The sequence below is a fragment of the Zingiber officinale genome, chromosome 6B (genome assembly GCF_018446385.1).
Source record: "Zingiber officinale cultivar Zhangliang chromosome 6B, Zo_v1.1, whole genome shotgun sequence".
NCBI classification, from domain to species: Eukaryota; Viridiplantae; Streptophyta; class Magnoliopsida; order Zingiberales; family Zingiberaceae; genus Zingiber; species Zingiber officinale.
In genome coordinates this window covers 20,760,472-20,775,459 of record NC_055996.1, presented here as the reverse complement: position 1 = coordinate 20,775,459, position 14,988 = coordinate 20,760,472, and the positions used below count along the sequence as shown (strand labels likewise).

The window sequence follows — 14,988 nt, the reverse complement described above, 5'->3', positions numbered from 1 at the left end:
TGCTAAAATGAAAGGTAATAATTGTATTATCTTATGCTTATATGTAGATGATATTCTACTTTTTGGTTCTAACCTTTCTATTATTAATGAGACTAAGACCCTCTTAAGTGGTAAGTTTGATATGAAGGATATGAGTTGTGCTGACATGATTTTAGGGCTAAAGTTGACTTATTCAACTGATGGAATAGCAATTTCTCAGTCACTTTATGTTGAGAGAGTATTAGAGAAATATGGCTATAGCCAAGTTAAATTTGTAGTCACACCCTATGATCCTTCAAAAACTCTCCACAAGAATAAGAGTGGTGTGGCAGTATCTCAATTAAGATACTCACAAATAATAGGTAGTCTAATGTATTTAGCAAATTGTTCTAGACCTGATATTTCTTTTGCTATATCGAAATTGAGCAGGTTTACCAGCTGTCCGGACAGAACGCATTGGGATGCATTAGACAGAGTACTCAGATATCTAAAATGCACTATATCCTTGGGCTTGTGGTATGGGAAATTCCCTGCAGCCAGAGCCGGCCATGAGGTGGTCAATATGGTGCTGATGCACAGGGCCCCATTTTCTGGTGGGCCCCTTTTTTTAGATTTTATAGCAAAGTTGATCTATATTAAAAATTTAATTAAAAGGACCTACTTGTAAATTATAAATTATTATGGACTTTTTTTGTAAAAGTGCCAAAAAAATTAACAGCGCAGTGGATATTTCTTCCTCCACCGTTTCGCAAAACCTAATAGTTCCTCCTTTTGCAATTTTGCTCTTCGCCGAAGGCTCGACAGGGACGTTCTCTTGGAATCTTCCCTAAACGGATGAACTTTAAGAATTTCCACAAGAAAATCAAAGGTAAATTCTCTAATCTGCAATTCTTCCAGTTTCCCCTCTTTTTCTTCTCATATGTTTTACTTAGTAAGGATTTTATATGTGGAAATTGCATATTCCTTCCGTCCTTCTTAATTCTTATGTGGAATATTTTTTCTTTTTTTTACCGTGGATTTCAATCGAACTCTGAAAATGATCTATTGATATGATCCCATATAAAAACACTGCTTCTCTAGTTCTTCTACTGCACCTCAGTTCTGAAGCAGAGTGATGGCCATAAATTCCTCTGTTTCCATTGAAAACTTTTGCCAAACTGGTGAACCTGCATTGAGCCTTTGTTTATTATAAGTTTATAACTATTACAGTATGATTTTTTTTTTTTTTTGAATGTTTCTTCCAAAATATTATATAGATAACGAAAAGGAATAATAAAAAAAAATCATGGCATATATTTATTATATAGATTCAGTGCAATTCAAGTGAGATGTCTAGGACTAGAGAAGGAACCTACATAATAATAGAAGAAGCAATTCAATAACAAAGGCTGCCAAAAGTTTATGCCCTTTATATAATTGTATTAGTTAGCATTGATGGCCCCCTTCAATTAGATTGGTTGCAAAATGAACATTTTATAATAAATGCTTGTCTAATATTTATAATAAGTGGTTGTTTGAGAGTTTGATTTTTTTTTTTTTTTTGTAGAAAATTAGAATGTCTGATACTATGAAGTATCTATCAGGACATGATAAGCGGAAAAAAAGAAAAAAAGTTGAAGAATTTATTGAGACTCAAAGAGGGGCAATCGACAGATTTGTTGTCAAAGAATCGAAAAATTCATCACTTGAAGATTTGGTTAATGAAGAAAAACAAGAAAACAATGGTAATGAATTAGATGAAGGCTTAGCCATTGAAAATGATATAGAGGGAGATGTGAATGAGATTGAAGGCAATGAAAGTGGTGATGACTTAGACTTTAAAAATAATTTTTCTGAAAGTGATGATGATGCTATTAATGAAGTGAATGAAGAACCAAGTTCATCAATTCCACTTGACATTTTTTATCCTAAAAATTGGGAGAATTTAGATCCCAAGTGGAAGGATCAATTAATGGAAAAGGGTCCTATAAGAGATGTATTAACAGGGAAAGGTCCCAAAGACAGATCAAATAGACGATTCTCTTCAGATTTCTATACTCGGATTTTGCCAAATGGTCAAAAACACCATAGAGATTGGTTGGTCTATTCAAAAGCACTTGATAAAGCATTTTGTTTTTGTTGCAAGTTGTTCAAAAGGGGGCCTCAACCAAGTCAACTAGCAAATGAGGGATACTGCGATTGGGGACATCTTAGTAGTAGACTTAAGGAACATGAGACAAGTATTGAGCATATCAATTATTATGCTAGTTGGTCTGAGTTACATATCAGGTTAATGAAGGGTACAACAATTGATCATGCTATTCAAGATCAAATCAAGAAGGCAAAAGAGCATTGGAGGAAGGTATTACACCGATTAATTTCACTTGTGAAATTTTTGGCTAAACAAAATATAGCATTTCGTGGTAGTAATGAGAAACTTTATGATGATAACAATGGAAATTTTATGGCTGTTGTTGAGATGATTGCTGAGTGGGACTCAGTGATGAAGGAGCATATTGAAAGAAATACACATCATCATTATCTTAGCCACAAAATTCAGAATGAATTGATATGCTTATTAGCTTCTCAAATAAAGAGTTCTATTCTTGAAAACATTAAAAAAGCTAAGTTCTTTTCTGTAATACTTGATTGCACTCCTGATGTTAGTAACCAAGAGCAAATGACTTTGGTTATAAGATGTGTTGATGTTTCTATAAGCCCAATGAAAGTAGAAGAATACTTTTTGGGATTTTTAAAAGTGGATGATACAACAGGACAAGGGTTGTTTGAAGAACTGCAAAATGTATTGAAAAGTTTTGATCTTGATATTGATAATGTGAGAGGGCAGGGATATGATAATGGGGCAAATATGAAAGGGAGGCACCAAGGCGTACAAAAAAATTATTGGATATAAATCCTAGAGCATTATATACTCCATGTGGTTGTCATTGTTTGAATTTAACACTTTGTGATATTGCAAATTCCTGTGGAAAAGCGAAAGACTTTTTTGGAGTAGTACAACGAATTTATACAATATTTTCTCATTCTACAAAGAGATGGAAGATTTTGATAGATCATGTAACGGTAAAAGGTTTAACTCTCAAGCCATTATCAATCACTCGATGGGAAAGTCGTACTGAAAGTGTAAAAGCAGTGGTACTTCAAGCTCAACAAATCAGAGAAGCTTTACTTCAAGTTGCAGAAGAAAAAGACACTAACTCTAAAATAAGAAGTGAAGCTAAGTCTTTAGCAACATTTGAACTCGGAAATTTTGAGTTTTTAGTGGGTATGATTATTTGGTATGATATATTGGGTAAAGTTAATATTGTTAGCAAAAGCTTACAATCTGAAAACATGCTTATTGACGTTGCTATGACCAAGATTAAGGGGTTAATTGCTTCTTTTGAAGAGTATAGAGAATCTGGATTTGGACAAGCTATCAATACAGCAAAAGAACTTGCTTCAACAATGGAGATTGATCCTGTTTTTCCTGAAAAAAGACAAATATATAGAAAAAGACATTTTGATGAGGTTACATGTGAGTCTTCGAAACTACCTCAAGAATCTGCCGAGGAAGCTTTTAGAGTTCATTATTTTTTGTTCATAGTAGATCAAACAATTGGGTCATTGAAGAAAAGGTTTGAGCAATATGAGGAATATGAAAATATTTTTGGATTTCTTTTCACAGCTGAAAAGTTGAGTTCATTGATTGATGAGGACTTGAAAGCTCATTGCAAGAATCTTGAAAGGAAACTACAAAGAAAAAATGGTACAAGACAAGATGTTTCAGATTTGGATGGAGATGACTTATATCAAGAACTGAAAATCATACAACATATTCTGCCAAAGGAAACAAAAACAGCAAGTGAAATACTAATTTTTTTGCAAAGAATGAATTGTTTCCCGAATTCATTCATTGCATACAGGATATTATTAACTATTCCGGTGACTGTCGCATCTGCAGAAAGAAGTTTTTCTAAATTGAAGTTGTTGAAATCTTCTTTGAGATCAACCATGACCCAAACAAGATTGAATGCATTAGCTATGATTTCGATTGAGAGTGAGTTTTTAGAAAAACTCAATTATGAAAAATTGATCGATGACTTTGCAGATAAAACTGCAAGAAGATCAATTTTTCATAGTTAATTGTAATAGTTCTTTTTCATTTCCTAATACCGAGTATTAGCAACATTGAATATAATGTTTTCATTATTATGAATTTTAGTTTATATGCTCTGTTGAAAAATTATTATATAGTATCCATTTTATTATTTTGCATCTGAATTTAAAGGGCCCATTTTTTTTTTGCACCGGACCCTTCAAAGTCTAGGACCGGCCCTGCCTGCAGCCCTGGAGGGATATAGTGATGCTAGTTGGATAGCTAACATTGCTGAGTGTAAAGGCATTACTGGTTATGTCTTTACACTTGGAGGCGGTGCAGTTGCTTGGAGGTCTGTTAAACAGACAATTATAACCCGTTCTACATATGAGGCAGAATTGTGTGCTTTGGATACCACAGTAACTGAAGCTGATTGGCTTAAGGGTCTTCTTTCTGAAATTCCCTTGATGGTGAAGCCAATACCTTCTATTTCAGTACACTGTGATAATCAAACAACAATAGCTCAGATTAGAAGCTCCAAGTATAACCAGAAACAGAAGAGACATGTACGAATAAGATTAAAGTCTATTCGTGAGCTAGTGTCTCTTGGAGTGGTGTCATTGGACTTTGTAAGTTCAAAAGACAATATTACTGATCCATTCACTAAAGCACTTGATTCTGAGAAAATCAAGAGATCCAATAAGGGAATGGGACTGAGGCCTGTCCTGGTTTCATCTATAACGACAACCCAACCTATCTGATTGGAGATCCCAAGAAGTAGGTTCAATGTGGTATAAACAAGTTATAAGGGTAAAACGTAAGCATCAAATTGATTGAGATGTAATCTCATAGTCTCTTCCCTGGATAGATGCTTGACTGCTAGTAAGGATGAGCTTAGAAGCTCTTAATGAGTTCAAGGTCTTAATGACAGGATGCTCGCAGTACATCCTTGGAGAACTCACCTATGTAAGTGTAACTGTGTGGCCGCAGTGTGGGGGGTCTAGGCAACTCTCCTTAGCACTTATGAAATAAGATTCGGTGGCATGACCGTAATGCACCAACCTAGAAGAATTCAACCGTTGCCCATAATGAGTTGTTACCAATTGACTTTCACATATAAAAGGTTTAAGGTCAAGACTTAGTTCACTTCAAACCTATGTGAATAAGATTGGTGTACTTAGGTGAAAATTCAAACCGGAAGGTATTTTCACTAAAAGCTCATTGCAACCAAGCTTCAGGACATATATTTTTTTTTGACCGAAATGATTTGAATTTGTGGGGGATTGTTGAATTTTGTTTTAAAAATTATTTTCTTTTGAAAATTCAAATTATTTCTTTGTTTTTTTGTAATGCATATGTGTATGCATTTAGTCCCACATTGCTAAGCAAAGAAGGTTGGAATGACCTTATATATGGAGTCATTCCATTCTTGCTTAGCAAAGTTGGGTGGACCTACACGCATGCACGGGTCAAGCCCAAATCAAGTGGGTTCGGGGGGTTCGAGTCGGAAATCCATAAACCGGGCGCGATGCACGCGATTATCGCGCGCAGGGGGAGTGCAAATCCCCAGCTTGTGGGCCTCGCACTTGCAGGCGGCCCTGTCCGTTTTTGCTAGTCTCTGGTATGGTTCGGTCTGAACCAAACCAGTTGGTTTGATTCTCCGGTTAGCCTCCGGACTGAGAAGGCGAAGCGACACTCCCGCGTGAGGAAAGGACGCAGGAGGCGAAACAGCGACGCGTTTGTTCGCTGGCGAAGCAGTGCTTCGAGTCTCTTCATAGTGAATAAAATGGGAGGCGTTGTGCCTCTCTTATTCACTCAAGCTATTCCTGCTTTCTTCTCCTCTCTTCTCTGCGATCTGAGATCTTTTTCTGATTCCCGAGTTTTACAGTCCTGAGGCTTGGTCTGTGCGATCTGAGGTTGGGTTCGAGTGTGACGATCGTCTTGGAGTACACCTACGATCGTCACGAGTGGTTGTTGGATCTTGGGAGGATTTTACCGGAGAGCCTTTGCACCATGAGGCGGCGATAAATTCTCTAAAGACAGTCGGCACGCGACGCTTCAACCCCGGATAACTATTTTCTAACCCTGCTCTTTTATTTATCTATTTATTGCATGCTAGCTGTTTTTGTGCAAATACATTACTATATTATTGCTTATAGAATACAACACCCACACCCTCGATAAAGTGTCTCTTGACACAACAGAGGAAACCAAATTGTGGCACAGAAGACTGGGTCACACTCATGTTAGACTCATCTCGAAAATGAGTCAAAATGACTTAGTTAGAAGAATTGACCCAATTTGAAAGAAATCAGGTCTGGGAATTAGTACCCAAACCCGTTAATAAGTCCATAATTGACACTAAATGGGTTTTTAGAAACAAATTAAATGATCAAGGTGAAATAGTTAGAAACAAAGCTAGGTTAGTAGCCAAAGGGTTCAGTCAAGTAGAAGGGTTAGACTATGATGAGACCTATGCCCCTGTAGCAAGACTTGAATCCATTAGGATGTTGCTGGCCTATGCAGCACACAAGGGATTCAAGCTATTTCAAATGGACGTAAAATCCGTATTTTTAAACGGATTTATTAAAGAAGAAGTATATGTAGGTCAACCCCCAGGATTTGAGGACATAGAACAACCAAATTATGTCTTCAGACTAAAAAAGGCCTTATACGGACTAAAACAAGCACCTAGGGCTTGGTATGAACGTCTGCCCAATTATCTAACATCAAAAGGATTTAACCAAGGTCAAATAGATCCAACCCTCTTCGTAAAAACCTTAGAAAATGACATTTTCATAGCCCAAATTTACGTCGACGATATTATTTTCGGTTCAACAAACTCTAAATTTCTAAAAGAATTCACCAAACTAATGGAAAATGAATTTGAAATGAGTCTGGTAGGTGAAGTTAATTTCTTACTAGGTTTACAAATTAAGCAAACTAAAGATGGAATTTATATTTATCAAACTAAATATGCTAAGGAACTAATTAGAAAATTTGGCATGGAGAACTCAAAAATAATTAATACACCAATGGCTACTAATGCAAAAATTGACTCAGATTTAGAAGGTAAACCAGTAGATTTGAAATACTATCGAAGTGCGATAGGAAGTCTACTGTACCTAACTGCGAGTCGACCAGACATTATTTTCACAGTAGGTATGTGTGCACGATACCAATCTTGTGCAAAAGAGTCTCACTTAACCCTTGTCAAAAGAATCCTTAGGTATGTTAAGGGAACTCTAAATGTAGGGCTATGGTACCCTAGATCTGGCACCCTTGACCTAACCGGCTACTCTGACTCAGACTATGCCCGGTGCAAGCTAGATAGAAAAAGCACAAGTGGTAGCTGTCAATTTCTAGGACAATGCCTAGTAAGTTGGTCAAGTAGAAAGCAACACTGTGTTGCTTTATCTACCACTGAAGCTGAATATATAGCCTTAGGTGAATGCGCATCTCAGTTGCTATGGATGATGCATACCCTTAAAGACTATCAACTGGAATATCATAAAACAAAAATCTCAATTGATAATATAAGTTCAATAAATCTAATGAAAAACCCAATTCATCACTCAAGGACTAAACATATAGAAGTGAAACACCATTTTGTAAGGGATCACGTAGCTAAGGGTGATATTGTACTCAACTATATTGAGTCAAAATCAAACCTAGCTAACATCTTCACAAAACCCTTACCTGAACTTGAGTTCAGCTCACTTAGAAAACAAATAGGAATGTGCTTAGTAGAATATGACTTATCTTTTCTTGAAAATTTTGTCTTTAATCAGTTTGGCTTTAAAATCTTAGGAAAAATGATTTTCAAAGCTCCAAATTTGGTTAGTTTTTTCAAAATCTGATTTAGCATATGATTCCCCCTAGAAATCATGCTCCCCTAGAATTCAGCAGAGCATCTCACAAACACCTAGGCTTACCTTGCTTGTGGTTGAAAAATATAGAACTGCGTGAGATGCATAGGATACAACCTGGACTCAAGAATGCTTATATCTGTGTATCAATATGAGTCTGGGCGTTAAATACTTTATTTTCAGTAATCAAGTCAAGTCTTCCAGTCTTAGTCAAATCTAACTGGACCAAATGACTTAACTTGACTAACCAAGTGAAAGCTGCTGCCCTCTAGGCAATCAGCTAGTAGCTAAAGGTTAGACAGTTGATAAACAATGTTAAGATTTTAAGGCTAAGCATGCTTGACCTGTAGATCTCTGATACCTCTTTAAAGTAAATTGGATAATTTGAAATATATTTAACTTGACTCATGCTTGGACTTAAGGACCAACTGAATTTGAATGAATAACCTTACTTAAATTTTTATAAGTCTAGCCACTCCCTCTTTGCAACTAAAAGAACTAAGTTTTTGTTAAAACTAAATATCTTTCAAAATTGAAAATGTTGTTAACAAGCTAAGTATTTTTTCCTTATCCTTTTAGGATTCTTCAAAATTCAATATTTTCAACTAAAGTATTTGCAAAATACTTAGCAACGTGTTGTCTATAAATATTTTAGCAAATACTTCCAAACTTAGTCAATTTTTGATAAAATTTTATTTCAAATATAATAAACTCTACAAAAATTTTCAAACTTTCAATGCAAAAATAATCTTTCAAATTTATTCAAAAATTCAGCTAAGTAATCTCTACTAAGGGTGGTGTTCGAAACTTTAGTAATGTTCTCAATTAAACTCTATTTTTCACTTAGCAAAAATTATACAATATAAATTAATTATGAAAAGCCAAGTGTTATCCAAACTTTTTTCAAATCTTTTTGAAAAGTTGGTATTTTCTCAAACATGTTTTTGATAAATGGCAAAGGAGGAGAGTAGGAAAATTCAAGAGAGTAGAAAAATTCAAAAGAGAACCTTCATTAAGGGGGAGCCTCACAAAGTTTAAGTTTTAGCTTAATTATGCTTGTATTTACAATTTATTTAAGCGTATTTACTTAAACTTTATGCATCTATATTACTTAACTTTGAATTTCAGTTGACATAATAAAAAAGGGGGAGATTGTTGGTGCGGAAAACATCCGACAATCAAACTATTGTTTTGATAATGGCAAAGGAATTCAGAGTTAAGCTTATTTGTGATCTAACAGTTTGATTGAGTGTTTCAGGAAAGACCTAGCTGAGGTTAGGCAGATTAAAAACCCTATGAGACAGTAACCCTAGGTCATAGGTGTTGGTGCAACCTTAGGTCAAGGTTGACCTGGTTGACCTGACTCGAGTTGACCTGACTCGAGTTGTATTTTGATGTTTGACTTAGGAAGATTGTCGGTGCAACCTTAGGTCAAGGTTGACCTAGTTGAGTTGCATGTTGATGTTTGACACTCGTGGAAGAGTTGTATTCTTGATATGGGACAAGAATAGATGTTTGGGAGATTGTTGGTGCAACCTTAGGTCAAGGTTGACCTGGTTGACCTGATTCGGGAAAAAGTCCAAGTATGGAGACTTGGCACGGGAAAAGTCCAAGTATGGAGACTTGGCATGGAAAAGTCCTAACTGGGATGTTAGGCAGTGTGGAAAGTCCTGGTGAGTGAAGCCAGGCATTCGGGAAAATCCCGGTGAGTGAAGCCAGGTGAAAATCCTAGTGAGTGAAGCTAGGTGAATGAGAAAGTCCTAACTGGGATGTTAGGCAGTTGGAAAGTCCTGGTGAGTGAAGCCAGGCAGTTGTGGAAATCCTGGTGAGTGAAGTCAGGTGAAAACCCTAGTGAGTGAAGCTAGGTGAAAGTCCTGGTGAGTGAAGCCGGGCAAGGGAAAATCCAGATGGATCAAGGGTGATCGGACATCTGGTGATGGGAAGTCCAAGTAGGTCATAAGAGTGATCGGATACTTGGTACGGAGAGAAAAGTCTAAGTGGGTAAAAGGGATTGACCGGACACTTAGCGGGGAGTCCTAGCAGGTCAAGGGAGTGACCGGATGCTAGGAATGAAGTACCAACAAGTCAAGATTGACCGGATGTTGGTTTGGACTTGGTTTGGGCGAAAATCATGAACTAGATCGATCTGGTGATCGATCCAGTGATACCTCGAATATTCTGATCGGTTTGGTGACCGATCAGTAACACATCAGTAGCATACTGTGTGTTAACTGATCGGTCTGGTGACCGATCAGAAGCCGAACAGGAGCGAGGCGCAAGAGGGGCTGATCGGTCTGGGGACCGATCAGCACAAAGCCTGATCGGTCCCCGGACCGATCAGGAGGTTCCCTGATCGGTCCATGGACCGATCAGGGACGGAACAGAAGCAAAGGAGGAGGGAATGGATCGGTCTGTGGACCGATCCACATGGAGCCTGATCGGTCCACAGACCGATCCAGGCACTAGCCGTTGCGACGCAACGGCTAGATTTCTTCTGTGTTTCTTCATTTTCTTCGCAGGTTATAAAAGGAGGGCTGCTGCTGCGAGCCTCTTCTTCGTTCTTCTTCCTTCTTCCTGTTCTTGGTGCTGCTAAGCTTCGACTGAGCTTTGTTGAGCTCACTTCCGAAGCCCCGCGTGAGCTTCTTTCGGCTGAGTTGCTTGTTGGCATTCGTCCGTGAAGTTGTTGCTTCCAGGACTTCAGTCGACGACAAGAAGCAAGCTTGTATTGTTACATTCATTGTATTTACTTCTTGTATTCTGTTGTACTCTTAGCTTGCTGTTGCAAGTGATTGTGGCGAGGTTTCTCCACCCACAAGGAGTTGATATTAGCCGGTTCTCCGGGGACTCATCCACCGACGGATTGATAGGGCTCGTCCACCTTACGGACACGCCAAGGAGTAGGAGTATCACCTCCGAACCTCGTTACATCGCTGCGTCTAAGGTTTGATTTCTCCATTTACGTTTCTGTTGTTATTTTTCCGCTGCGCTAACCTGATTTGTAGAAAGAAACGAGCGATTTGGGGCGGCTATTCACACCCCCCTCTCTAGCCGAGTACGTAGGATCCTAACAATAGGGGGCGGTAACCCTATGTGGAAAGTCTTGGCGGGTCGAGTGCTTCAGGCAAAAATCCTAGGGGGTGGTAACCTTAGGTGAAAAGTCCTAGTGTCGCGAACCAGGTGGAAGACTGGACGGGTCGGGAAGCGGCCGTCCAGCAGAAAGTCCGAAGGCATCGAGCACCGAGCAAAAGTCCAGTCGATCTGGAGGATCGCACTGGCAACAGGTAAATCTCCTAAGTGGAGTAGGTGAGGGCGCGTTCCCCGTAGAGGGAACAGTAGACGTCGGGTCGACCTAGGGTTTCCGGTTGGAAACCCGAAGTCAGACCCGGACAGTCCGAAGGCTGTTAATTTATTTGTTTATATATTATCTATTATGTTCTAACTCTATTTTGCAGGAGACTAACGTTTTTGTGCAGAGTTAGAAGTGATCGGGATCGGTCAATCGAACCTTGGGATCAGTAGACCGAACCCACAAGCCAGCAGATCAGATCTCCAGAGGTTGGACCGGGCTCGACCATGGGATCGGTCGACCGAACCTTGGGATCGGTCGACCGAACCTGGGTTGGGTGTCGACTGGATCAGGCTGACTGAGCTGAGTCAGAACAGTTTATCGGTCGACCGAACCTATTTATCGGTCGACCGAACCTCGGATGAAGTTTGACCAGAATAAAGCGGAGCAAGAGGATCGGGTGGATCAGATAAGAAGAGATTGCCTGATCAGTCGACCGAACAGGGGATCGGTCGATCGATCCGCTTCGGGTCAAACTTAATCCTGAAGCTTGGGGATCTGGATCAAACCTTGCAGAGCTATAAAAGGAGGCCTAGAGGTGCAGCTTCGAAGATCAACGCTCAAATAGAACAACCTGTGCTCCTGTGTGCTGCCCTGTGCTCTTCAACAACGCCCTACTGCTCTAACGAATTAAAGCTCCAAAAGTTCATTGTTTTCCTTTTCGTTGGTATAGTTTCTTTTATTGCACTTAATTGTAATTCATATTGTAATCACCTTTTTCGATATTATAGTTGTTGTCCAACGTAAACGCTCAACGAGCGTGAGCCTTAGAGTAGGAGTCGCCACAGGCTCCGAACCAAGTAAACGACTGTGTCTTCTGTGTTTGTGTTATTTCCTTTCTTTTCCGCTGCATTTACATGAACGATTTCCGAAAATGAATAGTGAAAGCCACGAGCGCTATTCACCCCCCCTCTAGCGCTTTTGATCCTACACCCAGAACCCTTTCGGGCACCCGAACTAGGATGTTTATTCGAAATGTATCAAACATGATCTGTTGCGATGGAGATAAAGTTTTATTCCCCTCAAGGCACTTTAACCCTTCTAGACGCCCCAACCAGGGCTATAAATACAACCCTAGTCTCAGAAGCTATAGATAACACTGAAAAAGAGAGAAATAACACTTGTAATAGTCACTTCATTTTCTGTTTAGCTTTATCATTGTGAGCTTTGATTGTTGTAAGAGGCTTTTCCGCCCGAAGGAGAAATTATTGAGCTTTTCATCATCCTTAGTTTAACCTTCCTAGTTGTAACTAAGTAAATTGTTGTGCCTCTTCTCTTCTTTCTTTTAGTCATTTATTCATTTGATGCAAGTGTTGATTGTAATTGAGCTATAAAGTTCGAGGAAGGTTGGTTTTATTTTTTGTAGGGCTATTCACCCCCTCTAACTGACCGTCAAAGGGGTCAACAATTAGTATTAGAGCGAGGTCGCCTCAAAAGGACTAACTACTGACTGAAGCAAACAAGAAATGATCGGAGCTAGCATCTACCCGCCAATATGATAGATCGGATGAGAGAGATAGGGGGGGGTGAATATCACACTCTTTAAAACTTTTCTTTTTCTTTTAAATTAGAATCCTGCAGCGGAAAGTAAAAAGGGAGACAGGTTCATTTATTTCGTTCGGAGCCTAGCTCGACTCCTACTCGAAGGCTAGTGGTCCTTGACCACACCGATGGGCAATCACTATGACCCTTCTTTCCGAAACCTTCGGAAAAAAGCAGATCGTACAGATACAAGAAGTATAAGATAGTAACAACCTTACTATCTTATTTAAAATTAAGTGCAATACAAAAATTATACCGACAGTAGTACGCATAGAATGTAGCTTGGTCGGTACTTCCGGACGGAGTGGCTTGTTGAGCTGATAAAGACGTGTAGCACGATCCGTACGCAAAGAAGAGCTTTTTAGATGATCAGAAGAAGTATTGTACAACCGCAGACTTTGAGCCTCCTTTTATAGGTGTACTGGACGTTCGGTCGACCAATCCCTCTGTTCGGTCTACCGAACCAGCTCCCTTCCTTCCTTGCTGGAGTCTGACGCTGGCTCGATCTCTGGCAATCAATGCTCATTAAGGGTTCGGTCGACCGATCCCATTTTTCGATCGACCAAACAGGTTCCTTCCCTGTTCGTCATGATTTGTCGAGATCAACAGTTAATGCACCTTTAATGCTGATTGGTTCGGTCGACTGATCTTACGGTTCGGTCGACCGATCAATGTTTAATTGAACTCAGACTCTGTTCTGGTCTGATTTGAATACTATATTGATTTTTCCTTGTTCAGTCGACCGATCCAGTCGGACCTACAAAACAGTGTTAGGCAGAAAAGAATCCTGCAAAATAGATGTTAGTGTAGTAACAATATTATAATGCACGAGTAATATAAAGACAGTAGAACTGTCTTGATCTCAACTTGGAAACCTTCCAGGTTTCTTCAGTTGGATCAACGACCTTAGGTTATTCCCTTCAGGAACCCAACCTCACTGTCGCTCCTCCAGTTGCATACCTCAACTTACCTGCCAAACATTGGTCCTCCAGACTTGTTTGGATTTTTGCCCACTCAGTGTCTGATCGCATGATCCACTAAGACTTTTCCTACAATACTATATTAGCCAACAACAATAATAATATTACAGAATACAATGGTAAACCTAAACTTAGATTTACCGAGATCCGCTGGTCCGGTCGACCGCGCGTGGTCGACCGGAAACCATCTGATCAACATTGCTTGGAGTTCATTCCTCCAAGACTTCCCGTTACCTAAGGTTACCACCCCCTAGGGTTTTCTCAACCTGGCTTCACTCACCAGGACTCAGTATTCGACTACCCAGGGATTAGGTCCTCTAAACCTATCCACCTAGCTTCCACGATATACCGAGATTTCCCTTCCCTAGCCTACAACTAGGACTCAGGATTCGGCTACCCAGGGATCAGATCCTCCAGACCTATCCACCTGGCTTCCACGATATACCGAGATTTCCCTTCCCTTGCCTAACCTACAACTAGGACTTCCCTTGGTCAAGCTCCATACTTAAACATACTTAAACATATTTGTCGGACATTAAAACCTTGGAGGTCGATTGCACCAACACAACATTCGAGGGGGAGTTTGCGTTTTGGAAGCAACACATGGAGGTATTTCTTATAATAGATTTTAATAGTTTATTAATAATAAAATATGGTTATGAAGTACCAAAGAACACAAATGGAGAAGAACTCGAAAAACACCTTTTGACCAAAAAGCAGCGTGACGATTTTACGTCAAACGGTAAGGCTGAATTTCATTTTTTTAAGCATACTACTAGTTGAAGATCTCGACAGAATCGACGACTACCAAAATACAAAAGAACTCTGGGAAAGTTCTTGAAGCTCCATGAAGAACCAAAAGAAGTCGAATCCAACTCCTCGATGGGCACCAAGTCATCATCAGAAGAATCTAAAACAGAGGAAATCGTTGGAACGACTTTAATAGCCGAGTACCTACTAGAAGATGAAGCAAGCTCATCCTCAATGAACATCGATCAAGAGGGAGCATCATCAGAGGAAAGCATCACTACAGGGGGAGCATCAGAAATCGACAAGGTAAATCAGGTACGGTCCCTACCTCTTGACCAATTATTTAAATTTATAAAAATACTATCAAAGAGTTCTTGCAAATTAGAGATAGAGAATAAAAAATTATTAAAAGAAAATGAAGAATTAAAATTGACCTTAGCAACA

General features: G+C 39.3%; 1 protein-coding gene across 1 annotated transcript; it reads left to right on the top strand.

The window, feature by feature from the left end:
• The first annotated feature begins 1,546 nt into the window (after positions 1-1,546).
• LOC121990826 (zinc finger MYM-type protein 1-like) lies at positions 1,547-2,872 on the top strand. Its single transcript, XM_042544891.1, has one exon. It carries the CDS (start codon positions 1,547-1,549, stop codon positions 2,870-2,872), a length of 1,326 nt encoding a protein of 441 aa, XP_042400825.1.
• Positions 2,873-14,988: the final 12,116 nt, after the last annotated feature.

Coding starts and splice junctions, on each gene's coding strand:
- LOC121990826 (XM_042544891.1), top strand. CDS start 1,547: ATGAAGTATCTATCAGGACATGATAAGCGGAAAAAAAGAAAAAAAGTT.